This window comes from Falco cherrug, chromosome 9 (genome assembly GCF_023634085.1).
Source record: "Falco cherrug isolate bFalChe1 chromosome 9, bFalChe1.pri, whole genome shotgun sequence".
In the NCBI taxonomy this organism is placed as follows: domain Eukaryota; kingdom Metazoa; phylum Chordata; class Aves; order Falconiformes; family Falconidae; genus Falco; species Falco cherrug.
Genome location: NC_073705.1, coordinates 4,945,624 through 4,963,166, shown reverse-complemented (window position 1 = coordinate 4,963,166; position 17,543 = coordinate 4,945,624). Strand labels below are relative to the sequence as shown.

The window sequence follows — 17,543 nt, the reverse complement described above, 5'->3', positions numbered from 1 at the left end:
ATGCACAGTACTCCCTTCAGAGACAGGTTGTTCTGGAATAACTCAACATCCAAAGAAAAGCCGTGTTGTTTCACTCCTCTCTTTATCAATTGCATGTGTGCGATTGCGTGTGTGTGCATCGTCTTCTCCTCAGCAATAGCACTAAGTTTTCATGCTTGTTTCTGTGTTCGTTTATCAGACTCCTCAGAGACAATACCAAAAATGGAAAGTGATGAGATCTATTCAGAATAGGGTTTAAGTGCTGAACCAGAGAGCCTGTATAAAACCAAGCATGAATTGGCCCTTCCTCTAAAAGGTGAATTAAAATAAATTTGGTTTTGAACAAGTTATCCAAACTCCAAGAGCTCCTTTTTGTTTCTCATTTTGAAGAGGAACAAAACAGTGAGATAAGGACAAACCTTAGCCTTTTTTTATCCAGCAAAGGTGATTTGGGAATCTCTAGACCAAAGGGATTGAGATTTGAATAAATTGCATGCCTGGGATGTTTCCAACACTAAGGATGCAAGTCTCGCAGTGTGCAAAAGCATGAGACAAGCTGATCTGTAGTTAAAGAATTTGCTGTATTTAAATTCATGCAGTGTGTGATCTGACATTCCTTTTGACTTTACTGCCTCTCTCTCTTACAGGCTGTTTGCTGCTAAGTGCAGTGGCTGCATGGAAAAGATCGCCCCAACAGAATTTGTGATGAGAGCCCTGGAGTGTGTTTACCACTTAAGCTGCTTCTGCTGCTGCGTTTGTGAACGACAGCTGAGGAAAGGGGATGAATTTGTTCTTAAGGAAGGGCAGTTGCTCTGCAAAAGTGACTATGAAAAAGAGAAAGACTTGTTGAGCTCGGTCAGCCCAGACGACTCAGACTCAGGTGAGCTTTTCCCACACCTGCTCCAACTGGAAAAGCTGCAAGGGTTTGTAGAGTCTTCTTATAGAAAAGTATATACACTTTCACATCCATTTTATCTATATGCACATGCCACTCATGCAAATTAGCAGGCACAGCTAAAAAAATCCCTACTTATGTCTGCCCTCCCTAACTTTACTCCCTTTCTTAACTTGCAGCTTAGTAAATGACAAAAGTTTTTTGTTTGAATCAAAGTATTTTCCCATAAGATCATAAAATATGCATCAGAGTGTCTTCAGTTATCTGCGGCCTCCTTCAAAGTGTGCTGTTTTCCATAGGCATTTTCCATCCACTTAATAAATCTTCAGTGGATGCTCTGCACATACACTTTCAGCACCGAGCTAGGAAAATGGGCATAGTAGTAATATGATTTTCAAGAGTATTCTCTCTGCCAGTCACAAATGGTAATGTTAAGAAGAGCTACAAATACAACACAGAAGTTCTGAGGAGAATCTGAAAGTAACAGAGTAGTGGGTTTGTGCTGCAGCAATAGCATCTGCAGTGCAGGGAGCCAGGGCAGCTGCCCGCTCGGCAGGGCTGCCTGTCTATCCACTGCAATTAAGGCAGGCAAGGGGGCTCACAAAAAAAGAAAGATAAAAAGCAATAACTTAAATGAGGAGTCTGACTCTGGGTGCTTTCAAGCCAGCTACAATGCTTGGCTCTCCTGACTTCCTTCCCGACTTCTCCCTGGCAGTATGTCTCTTGGGTGCTACTAAGGCTCTAGTTTCTGATCATATCTGTTGCCTACCTGCTGTTTTGTGTCTGAGCCCCATTCTGGTGTCAACCTAGGAGATCATCTATGTGACAGCTGCACTGTGGCTTGTGTGCTACCTATGGTACAGAAGTGAGGCATGCAGAGTTCACCCACTGCAGATCTTCAGGGGTGCCCTTCAGGTCCTGTGCTGTTCCTGATGATTGCAAACTGTTTAGGATCCAGGGACAACAGGCTCGATATTTTACTAAAATGCACTGCTACTAATCTGCGGTGTGAATTCTCTCTTCAGAGGGACCTGGGGTTTGAACAGTGTGATTGCAAGAGTCTGCATCGCTTGGCCTGGGAGTTAAGGCAGAGGGTCACCATACTGTGGCCAGAGCTTTTGCCTTCTCCTAAAGAAGACAGTGGAGCTCTCACCCTTGATAGCAGCTGGTGGGTGTCTTCCCTGAAATCTTCATGGTGGTGGGGAGACAAATGCTTCCTGTCCTCCACACATTTCCTAGGGAAGGTTTTAGAAGAGAGTAAGTAAAATGCACTTGCTGTTGGTCCAGGGCTGGGAACACGGTGCTGCACTGGACAAACAGTTCATACACTGCATTTGGGTGCTCCAGTTCAAAACCCAGGGGATCTAGCGTTGGTTACAGCGAGGATTGGCTTTCAGGCTCACAGGCAGTTCCAGGAGAGATGGAGTGCCTCCTTCCTGTGCCATATACACTCAAGGAGACTGAAAACCTCCTGCTGCCCATGTGCCCTGGCTCATCCCAAGACTAGAGACAGTGTGTACACAAACTGCTGCCAGCCATCGTAATTGCATGCTGGTTTCCCAAGAAAATGTCTAAGAAAGATCAACAATTACCATTCCATTAAGTGTACAAATGACATGAATGTCTGCCTCTGGTTTATGGGAAAATGCATTATTCCGGTTTATCTAGGAGCAGTAATTAACCTTAATCTCTGATCTGAGAGCCATATTCTCCACATTGCTGAAATCTATATTTTCATGTCAGGAATGCTGCAAGACAAAGGTCACTGCTGGCTCGACAGGACAGGTGGGACCGGGGGCTCTTTTTGAGCGGCATGTTATTTATTGCCATACTGTATTTGCAGGACCTTGAGTGCTCTGCTCTGTAAATCTTGTGTCACAGGCTTTGGGCTCTTTGCGAATTTGCCCAGGGCACACGGGTTTCCCACTTGCCCTTCGGCATGTCATTCTCATCACCAGCTTCAGCATCCTGCTGCCTGCCTGCCTGTGTCCAGACAAACTCCCTCTGAAGAGCTGTGTGCAGGGCTGTTCCCATGCCACAGCGATGGGCACAGGCATCCTCCTCCCCTGCCTTCCTCGCTTGCCGCACAGGCACTGGTGGCTGCTGTTTGCCAGCGCCTGTGCTGGAGATGTGCTTTGGGCAGGGGTAGGCTGTCCTGCAGGACCAAATTTTCTATTTTGTAATCAGCAGTAAGCTGCCACAGTGGCACAAAACAACCTTGGTTTCAGTTCCATTTTCTCTTAGCACAAGAGATAGTTTCTTACTCCTGGAGATGCTTTTTCTTCCTCCTTATTCTCTGTTAGCCAAACCCAAACCTGAAAAACAAGCTGACAAATTAAATGGGATGTTTTGTCTCCCATTGTCAAATACATCGACAACACAGATCTCCCAGATGCCTGGGTGAGGGCAAATGCTTTCACATAGGCCTGGCACAGAGTGTGTCCTTCTCCAATCAATTGTTTATCCACTGGACACAAAAGTAACTCTCCAATGAGCAATATTAATCCTCACAAACCTTTCCTTAGAAATGGCATGCTGGAAAGTTAATAATGTCATGGTTATTAAAATGACTGAACTTCTCTTTAATCATCAGGCCAAAGATGCTTATTAAAGTAAAAGGTGATTAGATTGCTAGGTGCATAATAATCAGACCCTAAAATGAATTAAAGTCTAATTTGTTAATTCCCCAAACGTAATCTTTGAGTACATAAAAACTGAAGTGTGTTTCTTCATGTTGAAGTCCTTATAATAGTGTATTAATGTTTTCTGGAAGAAAAATCAGTAGTCTGTTGAAATAAAATATGCTGAGTTGCAAAGTTTTGTTTTTCCCAACAAAATTTGTGCTTACTCTTCAGCCTTTGCCACTGCAATTGAGATTTCCCAGTACGATATAGTAACACTGGTAATAGCACCTGATTGTACAAATATTCAGGATTTAACTATAGAAAATAGAAATAGTCTATTTGGTCTACACAAGCACATATATACTTTTATGTATTTACCAAGAAAGAAATTTGTGCATGCACATATAGACACATTGTAACACATAGAAAGAATGCTGATATTTTCTGTGCAATACAGAAATGAGATGGCAAAGATTACATTTGATATCATCTCTAGAGCTTCAAAATACTCAGAACAATAACTGGAATCTACACTATATTTAGCTAAACAGATTTTGAGATATTTATGTGACACTTGCATTTACACTGTTTTGCTGCTATAGCCGTGCGGGCAGCAGTACAGGTCTGCAACTAATGCTTCAGGAGAGGATGTGGCTCTGGGAAAGGTATGTATCAGTTGGTGTGGTTGCAGCAGGGGAGCATGCAGGGGACCAAGCAATGCCAGAAGGGCGCAAAGTCTCTGTGCCTGATTCCTAGAAATATTGAAGCATTGGGCTTCATGGACTGATCAGTCCCATGCCCTCAATTAAAAAACATATTTTTATGCTTTTGTGGCATTTGATGTAGACAGTGCACACAAATCTGAGATAGTCTCTTCCTGCCCGCAGTTGCTTTACGTGTTCAAATAAACAGGGATAATAGCTGAACCTGTTGACTAGTTTGGCAGCTGAAGAGCAGTTCTCAAACACCCTGTTACTTTGGTGGAACAAGCACAATTTTATATCCTGTTTATTTTTCACCAGTTAAAAGTGATGATGAAGATGGAGATGTTAAGCCCACCAAAGGACAAGTAACCCAAGGAAAAGGAAGTGATGATGGGAAGGATCCAAGACGACCTAAACGACCAAGGACAATACTTACTACGCAGCAGAGACGAGCATTCAAAGCATCCTTTGAAGTGTCTTCCAAGCCCTGTAGGAAGGTATGTGCTTTGCTAGGGACCTGAAGTCAGCTCTGATGCCAGGCTGCGGGGGTGACAAGGTCAGGCCACAGCTCCAGACAGCCCCCTGCCACTTCCCAGGACAGCAGCAGGTGCCTTGGGGTGAATACCAAGCCCAGGCCAGCATATGGCGATGCTCACCCAAATACTGTCTCCGCCTGCAGCCATCAGCAGCTGAGGACCAACCTCCTCACTGTTATTTCTAGATATTCACCCGCAGTATGCAGAGCAGCTCCGTGACTGATTCCTGCTGAACAATACCTGGTTCTTGTATGACATGAAATAGGCCTTGACTATCAGAGCCCGGGTAAACAAGTGACTTTCGCCCTCCTCCTTCCCACCGCAGAGGGAGTCACTATCCAGTGAGATGGCTGCTCAGCTTTGGTCCCACTACTTGTCCTTCCAGTCTTGCCTTTTTATGAAACCTAACCCTGCTATGGATCTTGTTTATAGCATGTAGGGAAATGTATAACGTGTGCTTCGCTGACAAAGCTGGTGAAAATGAAATCTTTGCAAAAAGCAACCAAGGTAACTGTTTCCCTAAGTTTGATTGGGAAAAAATGGAGTTGCATCCTGAAAGCTGTCATTTTTACAAGAAGTGACATTTTCCTGCTGACGTACAAAGTATGTCTTTTGGGACAGTGCAATGTGTCTTTTTGCCCTTCTAAAGTATGACATTGTACCTCAACAATATGAAAAATATTCACAGCCAAATTTGTATCTTTTTGCACAGAACTGTTTTATGGGTAAAATAAAAATCACGAAATGACTCTGCGTCTTTTTACACAGCTATTTGTTCAGTACTCACAAAACATAGTGACATGAAGGACAGAACTTGAACAAGCAAAAATACGAGGAATTTTTAAATGTAATTCTGTACAGGCAGTTACCATTGTAAATACAGGCATATTTCTCTTAACATAATTGATTAGTTTTTTAAAAAATATAAAAAATCACATCATTAAACTTTTCCTCCTGTAGGTCAGAGAAACACTAGCAGCTGAAACAGGACTCAGTGTGCGAGTTGTCCAGGTCTGGTTTCAAAACCAAAGAGCAAAGGTAGGTTGTTTGTCAAGTTCTCAAAAGTAAAATGCAAATTGTCCTCCAGCACAGATTCCCCCACCGCAGATGTAGTACATGCCCCAGAGATCCCAAGGACTGAACTGTACATATTTTGCATGCACTGCTGTCTACATCCATACAAGAAAGGCAACTTTCAAACACAGACATAAAGTTCATGCGCTCAAAGTGACATGAGGCTGGGAGTAAATGTTGCATGCAGACATGAACTGGAAACTGAAATGTTAAAGCTTAGAAATGAAACTGAACCCACAGTGGTGTGTGCATGAATATAAATGGTTCGTATTGATCAATTTGATGTTTGCAGAGAGTTTTGTAAGGCAACAAAATGGTTGCATTCAGAGCCATGAGATTGTTCTGTTCTTCCTCTTTTATTCAGATGAAAAAACTAGCACGAAGGCATCAGCAGCAGCAGGAGCAACAAAACTCGCAACGACTAGGGCAAGGTAGGGGATTTGTGATGAAGGCAAAGCAAGTGGAAAAGAATCTGCAAGGTTTCTTGAAGTGCCATTCCCACATCATGTCTTAAGAACAGCCATGCAGGGCATGCACCAAGTCTGTGGATAATGTGCCATCATCAGTAGAAACACACAGAGGTGCTGTGTCTGAGTGCCCACCCCAGGTTATCCCAGAGCTGTCCCACGGGGCCAGACCCTGGCAGTGCTTACACAGAAGCTGTTACCTCCTTTCTACAAGAAATGTGCAGTACAGAGGTGCTTTCAGTGGAGGAGATCTCCAGGAGGCTCACTCCAGGTAGATCTTCTGGCTTTTTTTTCTCCTGAAGGAAGGGGGACCGTGTTCAGCTGGGCATCTGCAGGCTGCTTGCAAGGGTGTCAGCATTGCTGCTGCAGCACAGCACAGGGAGCCCCTCCTGTGCCCTAGCAGCTGGCCGGACCCCGGGGCAGGAGCAGGGCTGGCCCTGCTGCTCCGTGGATGCTTTTGAGGTTCTCCGTGTCCCAAAGCTTTGCAGCCTCAGATCCTCCTCTTTACACAGAACCAGAAAAACTGGTACCAACATAAGTTAGAGAGTATAAGGTCTATGTCACGCACAGGACAGACTTCGGGAGGGTACGCTCCAGGACCCAGGAGCTCCAGAAATGATATATTCAGAAACTACAAGTCTTTCAACTCACCGCTCAGGGTTGTACTTTCAACAAAATTTGGAAGGCTCCTTTGAATGACAGGACACACCCAGCTGTGTTCACTCTGCCCTTGGGTTCAGTGTTGCCGCTGGTGTTATTCTCTGCTGCCTCTTTGTTCCTCAGCAGTGACTGTGCCCTCCTGTTTGCTTTGCAGAAGTAATGTCCAACCGAATGGAAGGGATGATGACATCTTACACACCACTTGCACCACCACAGCAGCAGATTGTAGCAATGGATCAAAGCAGTTATGGCACAGACCCATTTCAGCAGGGTCTTACCCCTCCACAAATGCCAGGCGACCACATGAACCCTTATGGTAAGGCATGCATCATTCTGCCGCATCAGAAATAGCAGGGTTCGTATGCTGGTTCACACACCACAGGTTCAGTAGAGTTACTTGCTTTTGTAATTCCTTTTTTCTGGGATTTGTACCAGCCAGTTTTGTGTGTTTATTTTCATGTACACATAAGGGGGTAGAAGAGAGCTCATCCTGGGCTCTCGACACCCTTCAGAACTATTTCACAGTGTAATTCTGATAAATGACAAACCAAGCAACATCACCTCTCCAGCTCCGCTTTTTTAAACCACTATTCAAGACACTGAAAAATAAACAGTACCAAATTCTAGCTCCCTCAGAAATTTTTCCTTTTTCTTAGAAGCTTTGGGGGGGAAAAAGTGCCTTCAATAAAGAAGTAATCTATTAATTTCAAAATGAATAAGCACCCCTCTAAGATCCCTTAGATTGGATGCATGGATTTGTTAAAGAACAGTTCTTGAGCTACTAAGAAATGTGTCACCACAGGACATTTCTCCTGCATAATTTTATTCTTTGCCCAAAATCAAGATGATGGTTTGCTTTCATGATTCCCTGACCACACACCATCAAGTGGATAGGTACACCAAATGCATCACAAGCATTAAATGCCTAATAGTTGATTCTGGACAATTGCAGTGTGGCATTTAAATAAAATTTAAGAGGATTTCTCAGACTGTGATTATTGGCCTTGCTGTAGCCCACAAGGGCCTGTTACATCAGACTCGTTTCTGCTGACCAGAACCAGACTTGCTTCTACTTCATTGTAGAGGTCCATGTGCATATCACTTCACAAGCACAGCATGCACAGGCCAACAAGGAATCTGCTTTGGGTCCATGTGATTACTTTTCCCACTGAGACAAGTCCACAGTACACACTAGGCAATTTGGTAAATCCTGTAAGGAGCTGAGGACATCTGAAGGCCCAGTGAGCATTAGATGGCTTGTGATTTTGTTGCTAACAATTTCCTTGGCTTTCTAAGCAAATGTCCTCGAGAGGCAGGTTCTGTGCTCCGAAGTGAGTGCAGGAGGTAGCTCAAAGCCATTTCAGATGAGTACATGAGGAAAAAGAGCCAGACTAACGCTTTCTTAGTGCTCACAGGACTTGAGCACTTTCTGGTACCTTAAGAGTTGAAGTAAGCTGAAATCTTAGTTGCTAAGGGAAATAAAAGGTGCTGTTCCAAACCAGCCCCAAAAGAGTGGAGTTTTCTGAAATGAAAGCATGTATACAACTATAGCTCACTTGAGGCCAGGTGGGCTGGGTCTCCTCCTGGGTCTGGTTGCATTCTCTTACCTTGTGAGTAAATGAAGACCACTGCTGGTTATGGTGCTCAGACAGTTTCTCCCTGTTGCGGGCACCCCATGTCTGGTCCCACCTTCCTCAGCAGCCCTGGTGCCCCCACTGCTGCCGGATCCCAGCTCACAGAGAGCCGGGGGCCTGTTCCTCCCTGGCACCGTTTGCTCCTGTCATCAGCCCAGACTCTTTTTTTTTTTTTTCCTGTGCCGCTGACTGATGTAGAAATTAAATCCTGGCAGATCTGAGTGGCACTGCTGCCAGCTGAACTCTGCAGATATGTTGCTAGCCTTCCTCTTAGTGTAGGTTGGACCCTTAGAGTGAAATTATGTTAACATGTAAAACCAAACCCAGGAGGGTTCCCTTTTGCTGCAGTGTGCAACACGTAGGCATCCGTGTGTACTATGTCCTCCTCTGGCTGCACAGAATCCAGCTTAACGTATACGTTTCATTTGCAGGAAACGACTCCATTTTTCATGATATCGACAGTGATACCTCTTTAACTAGCTTGAGCGACTGTTTTCTTGCCTCTTCTGAAGTTAACTCCATGCAGGCTAGAGTAGGAAACCCCATTGACAGGCTGTACTCTATGCAGAGCTCGTATTTCGCCTCATGAAAATAAAAGAAAACAAACAGCCGGCGTATATTTAGCCAGTGACTTTTTCCAGTGCAGACTCTACAGCCATATGTTGCCCAGCTCTTCCTTCACAGTGACTCCTGCTGCCTCTGGACTGCAAAGAGCATTTTTAGGAAGACTGTATCTGTGTGCATATATGTGTATGTATGTATATATATATTAATGCCTACCTACATACATACATATATATATGTAAACAAAACACATCCACCAGTCCCATACCCTTGATTCCCAGCTTGCACCAGACCACGAGACAAGCACGGAAGGAACAGAAGACCCTGCTCGTCAGCAGCCTTTGGTTTGGTTTGGTTTGAGCTCATGGTTGTAAAGGAAATGGATTTTGCGGAAAGCTAGACCTTTTCCTCCTTTCTCTCTTCCTTTCTTTTGGATGTTTAAACTTTTTTTTTTTTTTTAAAGCCACTGATACTGACATCAGTCGACCATATGACAAATAAATCAAAGAAACTGGAGATTCCTCCCTTTTCTTACTGCATGATTCATACTATGTTGTGGATAAATTGCCATTTGAACTGTGAGAAGTTAATGTAAATGTGACGTTCAACATTTGTTTCTTTCTACACTTTTTCTACATAACCTAGATCTGCTCATTAGTTTATAGCCCTTATGCATATGATACTGAGGAAACTGGTTAACAGTAATATTTGTGGAGAAAGCCAGTGATTTCGTAATAAGAAAGGTCTATGACCCTGGAGAGGAGATGCATGTTAGGGACAGAGGCATTTAGGTTAGTATTGATCTTAAATAATTAAAACTAAAGGTGCTTACAAGGCAGAGTTTTATTTAATTCTTTTTTTTTTGAAGTGTGAGAATAAAACAATTACATTTGTTTGTAAGTACTGCAGTGCCAAATTTCAAGTCTAGACCATGATTGGCAAACATGTGTAGTTCATTCTGGTCTGTTTATGTTTTGCACGAGGCATAAATGTGCTATGCTCCATTGTCCATCTGGAATAATTAAGCACTCCTTTAGTTAATTATCTTGCTTCAGCAAGAATCTATGATACAGAATTCTAGCCTGAACCATCAGAAGTCCTGAAATGTGCACTGACCCGGGGAAAAAAAGTATGAAAGAGACACAATGGGAGGTTTAGGTATGTTGAGCTGGAGTCTAACCCAAGTCCTGCAGGTTTTGCACTGACAGGACTCCTGTATTTACAAGAAATACTCTAAAATGAACCTATTAGTGCACACATAAGAAGAGCAAGTACACAAATTGAAGGGAATGTCCCAGCTGAAGTCTGAATGTCTCAGATGCTGAAGTTTGAGCATGTGTCATATAGGTTTTCGTAGGGCATAAAGTATCATAAATAATAATAGTATAGTTATAAATATTGCCTGGTGATAATTATAATGTGGAGAGGCAGACAAGTACGGTCATGGCTTTCAGTGGAGAAAACTTCATGGGGAAAATTTGCCAGGGTAATATCAGTAATTATAGGGTGTGTTCAAAATAGAGCTCATGGGGAAAGATTGGCAGGATAGGCACTTTCTCAAATAAATACCTTTTAATATATTGACCATAATAGCCGAAAACAAATCCAAAGTGTTGATTAATCCAACTCCTCCAGGCTGAGGACTGGTACCAGGCCAGTGCTGCAGAGTCTCCCGTGGGGCTCGGCACCTTCTGCGGGAGCGTGGGATGCTCTGGGACTCCTGTCCTGGGTGGAGAAGCCAGAGCAGGGCCCCTGAGGAGAGAGCAGCCTCACCTCAGCAGAGCGGGGGTCCTGCTGGGGAGCCCCCGGACAGCCACCCACCCCTTCGCTGATGGGGAAAGTCCTCCTTGTGTCCCAGAGGGGTGGATGGCAAGAGTCAGATGATAGGTCCAAGGGAAAAATTACAGTCACATTCCTCCCAGTGTGAAATCATGGACCAAGCTTGTTAGAGGTTTCTTGAGAAAGCAGTTTTTATCTGCAAGATAAGTGCGTGCATTTTCACTCTGTGGAGTTGAGGAAAGCACCAGGGGCGAAGACTATGTGTGTGCAGTGCAGACAGCAAAGTGCAGACCCAAGGCAAATCCTTCCTCCTGCTGCAGGGTGGCAGACCCACTGTCTGCCACACACACAGCCCTTGGCGAGCAAAGGGACCGATGCCAGGGCAATCGCTCCCCTCCCTGCAGGTTTCCATCTTCTCCCTCCACCGTGACAGCCCAAACTGCAGCTGCCATGCCCAGGGAGACAGGTCTGTCGCACCCATATGCTTTTGCTAGCAACCATTCTCTCGCTTTCTGACAGGGATGTGGATTTTCAGTTGAAGGTTGTGAACCTCTGGATATGTTTTAAAATTGGAAGAATTTTTTCTTACTCGCCCCCTTCAATTATTTTTCCCTTTCCTTGTGTATCAAAATAAATAACAATTTCCTTTCTCTACACGATAGCAACCATCTATAAAGAACTCAGGTGATCCTCACTGCTTGCAGGGCAGAAGGCAAGCAGATTTCATATGGCACATTATAAACATTTGTCACCACTGATCTCAACAGATTCATCAAGTTTTCCTTTACTTTAGAGTCATAGAAAAGTATCTTCACCATCTCAGACATACCGAGTTTATAGACTCTACACATAGGCACGACCTTGCTTCATCCCTCATTACTGGCAGGATCAAAATGGCATTTTTAGTGTTTACAGGGATTTCTAAGGGAACCATAATGTGACGTACAGTTTGGAGAACTGCCTTGTCCCAACTCTACCTCTGCTTCTGAGCTGGATGTTGAAAAAACCAATCCATTTCCAAGGAAAGAACCAGATGTCCCATTTTATAGCTGAAGTAACCATAATCTTTTGCTGATTTTTTGATGACTGTTTGCCACCGTTATTTTTTCTTTTTTTTCCTTTCGCTGCTTGTACATACCATCTCCTCTCTCCTTGGTGTGTTGTATGATGATGCCTTAGCTGTTTGTTCCCCCATATTCCACCATCTCTGGTGCCACGTGCACGACACAGCCAAGCCCTCTGGCATGTGTAACGTTTCCCATGCCACTGTGGGTTGCTGCTGGTCAAGGGAAGGAATGCATAGCCAATGATTTCCAGTGGACCCATTATATCTGGCAAAGGCCAAAGTTCATTAAAGCAAAATAAATGTCACTTTTTTTTGTGGAATGAATTGCCCTACTGGAGTGTGATCATTGTGGGTTTAACCTGGGACCTGCAGTAAAGGATTATATAGCAACCTCTGACCTTTTTGATTTCTGCTTTACTCTCCTATTGTCAAGGGAATGTCACCGATCAGGTGAAAGTAAAATGTTTAATGGGCCATATCCCAGTAATATCTTACACTGAGTCAAATTGATAAACTCTTGCCAAAAATTCTTAGCGTCTGGCACTTCCACGGAAACCACAAACAATGATTGCACATATGGGAGCTTGAAGGCTAGAGGTCATGACAGCAGTTTATTACATGCACCTTACAGTGATCATTTTCCCTAGGAAATTAACCCCTCACTAATATAAATGCATCAAGTGAGCTCTTCATGGTGTTTCAATCATGGTTTTTTTGGCTAAGAAAGAAATATATGTTAAACTGAAGTGGTGATAAGATGCAGTTAAGTAAAAGACGATTGATTAGGTTTCAGTGTTTGCTCAATAATGTTTAAAAAAGATGATTGTGAGATCAGAATGAATATGCTAAGTGCCAGCTTCCTCAGAAGTCTTTATTGTGCGGTTACCAGATCCATAATGGGGGCACGTAGGGCACTCAGAAATGGTTACGGAGCAGTGTGGTCCTTGATCCCACTGCCAGGCTCTCAGCTGGGCAGCAGCATGTTTCCATTGCATGGCTGACTGTCGAGGGGACAATTCGTACCGTGCACTGTCGTTCTCAGCCCCCCGTTTACCACAGCACTACGGATTAAACCCTGTGTCATAAGCATTGAGGGGCTAGTGGTAAATATTTTTCACAGTCACAACACGGACAACAATTATGTTGCTGTAAGTAAAGTGTGGTCGTTGCAATCACTAAGACTGAAACACCATCCTAGGCATTTTTATCTCCTTTTCTTCTTTAAACTCTGTCATCAAAAACATCCAGATCACTTGGCTCAGTTGCTGCTAACCGTGCCTGAGATGTGACTCATGTTAGTCTCACGATGGCTGCTGAGTGGATTTTTCAGGCCCACCCTGCAGAAGTTGGATGAGAATTACCAGGTCCTTTGAAGGGTCATTGCTGCTCTGTCAGCAGCAACTCAGCCACCTCACTCTGCCATCATGGCATGGGGAAGGTCCTTCATGCCAGCAAACCTTCCAGGGATGATGTGAACCCACTTACCTCTTCCTACTGTGCTCAGGACTCCCTTCCAGTTTCCTTAAGGATCAGAAGTATATCCCAAGCCACTGACCCAGGTGCCCTGGGGAACCAGGCTCTGTGATGCTGCTTAGGGATGCTGCAAGCTGGGGTTTGTGAGAGCACCTCTTTGAACAGTGTCATAATAATTCTGGTTGTCCCCAAAAGTCACTAGAAATCAACAGCAGAATCCAGGAGGAAGGGAAGGGTTCTTACAAGCCTGAAGCTTGGTCACAGCAGTGAAAGGACAGAGAGGCTACTGAAGCACATCAAAGCCATGGGAGCTGGAGCCACAGTACCCAAAGTCTCAAGTGCTCAGGATAGTGCTTTACACAATCCCATGTCCAAACCACGTCATGCATTTCTGAAGAACAGACACTCCCAGTATGTATGGGTCCCTCTCCAGCCCACCCTCCTCGCGCCAGTGGCACGGGACAGCCGGCTTCTGCACCCACAGCAGCGTGGCCAGGGCTTCAGGCATCTGTTCTCTCTGGTTAGGGGGTTACTGGGGCACTTGCTTACCCCTCGGCAGGTACCTGAAGTCCTTTGGCTTTGGTGGGATTTAAGTATGGTCTTGCTTGTTTGAGGCCTATCTGAATAAACTGACAACTATTTGCCCTACTCAAGGATGCAGCCCGGGTCCCTGTGGTTCTGCACACCCCGTTTCTGCGCAGCAGTGACTGTGAAGGGACTGCCAGATACTTTGCATTGGGAACTCTGTTTTTAAGTGAACACCCTATTTTTTAGCTGTGTATGGCTGTATTACTTGTATATTTATATATTCTGTATTTATGTTATCGAAATGTAGTATTTTGTAGCTGTCTGTTACAATTTAACTTGTAAAAAATATGACTATGCTCTCTCATACTTAACCAGCTGCCTTTCAGCGTAGATTCTCTGCTCCTTTCCCTCTGTTGATAACAAACCACCATAATGTATGTAGATCGGATATTTTTTTTTAATTTAATTACTTGTCATTGTTAAATTATTTATTAGTGTTTTAAAATTTCATTTCACTGCATTTTTTTTTCCTGCCACCATTGCCTGGCAGCTAAGATACATGAGTTTCTCATACATTATGCTCCCTCCCATGTGCACATACGTGCACGTGCACACACACACACACTCTAAAACAAAAACAGAAAAAGAAAAAAAAAGAGAGAGATTACACTTCAGTATATTTGTAAATAAAAGCAACCTGTAAACAAAGCAGGATTTTCTTTCAGTGTGCAGTTCTTCCTTTGTTTTTGCAGACTGAAAGCACGTTCTCTGCATACTGGGGATGGCACTGCTGTTCTCTCAGGCAGCAAAACCAGGGGACTGTGGTTGCTGGGCACTGAGTTAATATTTTTCGTGGTGTGGAACAGTAGTTAAGGCTGCTCGGTGGGTGCCCTTCTTTCTGCCACAGAGAGACACAGCAAGGGCAGTGGCAGGGTCTCCTTTCACACTGGCCTCGGCAGGTTGAGAGCTCCTCTACAGGGATGGGGACAGCCTTTTACATGTCATGGCCCTCAGCCATTTTTGCATGGACTAGTTTAGGACAGGAAAAGTCTGTAGGAATTAAAGATGATGCAACCCGACCAGCCGCTCAGACCAAGCTCCGTCAGACAGAGATGTGTGTGGGGCAGTGCCAGCAACGCTTACTCTGAAGCACATGGATATGACTAGTCAACTGCAATAAGCCCAGCAGCATTTTGGTTTGGGCATACCTGGGGTCATGACAAGCCTGGGTGTGCTACTCCTCTGCCACTGGCCACAGGCATAGCTGCAGAAGAAACCAAGGAAATACCTGCTCATTACAGCAAACAGCTTACACCATGAACACAGCAGCTCACCAGCCCTCTGCTCCATCCATCACATAGCAGAGGTCTGGAGGATAAGCAGTGTTTCGGGTGGCACACAAACTGCTGCAGGAGAAGACCTCAGCACTTGTTGCCACCCGTGCTGTGGCGGTGTCCAGCAGCCGGCTCAGCTCGCAGAGGTAAGGGCTGTTTGCTGCCGCCGACAGCAGTGCCCTGGGTGCAGCCTCCAACCTTCCCGCTGTTTGCCAGGGCTCAGCTGCCTGGCCAGGAAGGACTGGCTCGTTGCATCCGCGGTGCCCGTGCCCTGAGCAGCCCCCGGGGGCAGCAGCCGGAGGTGGGATGCTCACCGGGCAAGGATGCTCACCGGGCAAGACGTGGTCTGGTCCTACCCGCCCAGTCCTGGTGCGAGGCAAGTTAGACAGTGTTACAGGCTCCCTTGAAATTTTTGCCATTAAAGCTATTTTTAAGCTGAGAGTTGTGATTTCCAGAAAAAAGCTGCTTTTCACCTACAGAAAGCACATACTCAGTTTTCCAGATAAAATTTTGGGGTTTTTTTAATAGAGATAAAATGTCTCAAATGGAAAACTTCTGACCAAATCCTGCTAGGTTTTCAACTGTCACTGTGAGAAAGGATCATTTTCTGAGAGAGAGACTCTTTAAAGGGAAGCAAAGCAGAGCAAATGCAGGTGTGGAAAGTGAACGAGCTCCAGAACTAGACAGCCAGCTAAGCTGGGCCAAGGTTTTTAACCACTTTTTCTCTGCTTAAGTGACAGAGAAGCAGCCATGTGGTTATTATTTTATTATCTTAACCAATGCCATTTATCCTTAAGTGAAAAGCCAGTGGTGCTGCTGACTTGGAGAGCAGCGTGAGGAGGGCGGCACAGGGCCGAGGGGGATGAGGAAGCCTGGCCGCCCATCTTGCCACTGCCCGGGGGCCACAGGGCCAGCCCAGCCAGCCTGCCTGGCCCCACAGCCATGCTGCTCTGCCGGCCCCTGCCACCCAGGAGGGTTCCTGCGGCAAACCGGAGCGCGAGTACCCTCGCTGCTGCTGCGTGGAGGCAGTGCGCAGGGGCCACGCTGGCGTCGCAGGGTCCCGCAGGTCCCGTCAACAGGCCTGCGTGGCTGCGGCCTCGCCAGGGCGGCAGCAGCCCCGAAGAGTTGGCTCCATTGTCCGAAGAGGCACGTGTGGTATGTGCACGCCTCAGAGATGGCTGCAGGGTCCTGCTGAAGCCACACTCGGTGCTTGCAGCAGTGGAGCCACAGCAGAGCTGTCAGGAGCAAGAAGTGGGGCCTGTGCTGGCGCGGAGGAGCTGGGCCGCCCGGCCTGGCAAGGCTGTGGGCAGCGGGCCCATGGCTGCGTGGCACGTGCTGGCACGGATGGCTGCTGGGCCCCAGCGTGAGCCCTGCCTTCTCTTCCCCCACTGCCGCCAGCACCGCCCGGGACAGGCCGGCTTGGTAAAAGCCCAGGCAAAACGGCGTGTGGTGTCTGTGGGGATGTCAAAGGGCCCTAACAGAGTCTTTCCTGGGGCAAAAGGCCAGCAAGGGGAGCTGAGTGCTAAAACAGACAAATGTGTATAAGTATGACCAAGAGATTATAAAGTATTCATCTCGTAATGGTGAATTTGAGACCAATATAAAATGACAGATACATGCTGGTGTCTCTTGGGCCATGTAAACATGAACATGAACTTAGCTGAGGTTTGATCTGGTCACATCTGATTACTCATTGCCATTCCCCAGGTCCAGAGGCACTACATTTCTGTGCCTCAGGCATAAAGTCACAATTTCTATTTTTTATTAAAGATCAAAACACACAGTTTTACAGACAACCTGATATCACCAAAAGGGGCAGCCCTGATTCCCCCCCCCTGCTGCAGGGGGGCATATCATTCAGCATGTCTCTGCAGCCCCTGTGCAGCAGAGTGCGTGCATCTGCCTTGAAAAACAGTCCGTTAAGGACCAAAGTGACAGTGTTTTCCCCTGGAAGACCTGCTTAATCCAACTTGCACTGCAAGCACAGGGCTGCAAGAGTCAATGAGAGAAAGGGCATGCACCAGGAGCTGGCTGAAGGAACCCCAGCTGCCCTCTTCCACGGCAAGCCATGGTTTTACCAGCGGGGATGCGGTGCACCCCAGGTGGAGGGTGTTAGAGAGCCGCCTGGTCTTTTCCACTGCTGTTGGCATATCATGGGTGCAACGTCATGTGGGGCACAGTGCGTCAAGAGGTGGTAGCTCAGTGACATAATAAACATCATTTGTG

General features: G+C 45.7%; 1 protein-coding gene across 1 annotated transcript in view; it reads left to right on the top strand.

Moving 5' to 3' along the window:
* Positions 1-14,653, top strand: part of LMX1B (LIM homeobox transcription factor 1 beta) — a 107,799-nt gene extending 93,146 nt beyond the window's left edge. The window contains exons 3-8 of the mRNA XM_055721455.1: positions 627-859; positions 4,521-4,699; positions 5,699-5,776; positions 6,177-6,243; positions 7,094-7,255; positions 9,005-14,653. Coding sequence (XP_055577430.1) covers positions 627-859; positions 4,521-4,699; positions 5,699-5,776; positions 6,177-6,243; positions 7,094-7,255; positions 9,005-9,162 — 877 coding nt within the window. The 3' untranslated portion in view covers positions 9,163-14,653. The remainder of the gene's footprint in view (positions 1-626; positions 860-4,520; positions 4,700-5,698; positions 5,777-6,176; positions 6,244-7,093; positions 7,256-9,004) is intronic.
* Positions 14,654-17,543: the final 2,890 nt, after the last annotated feature.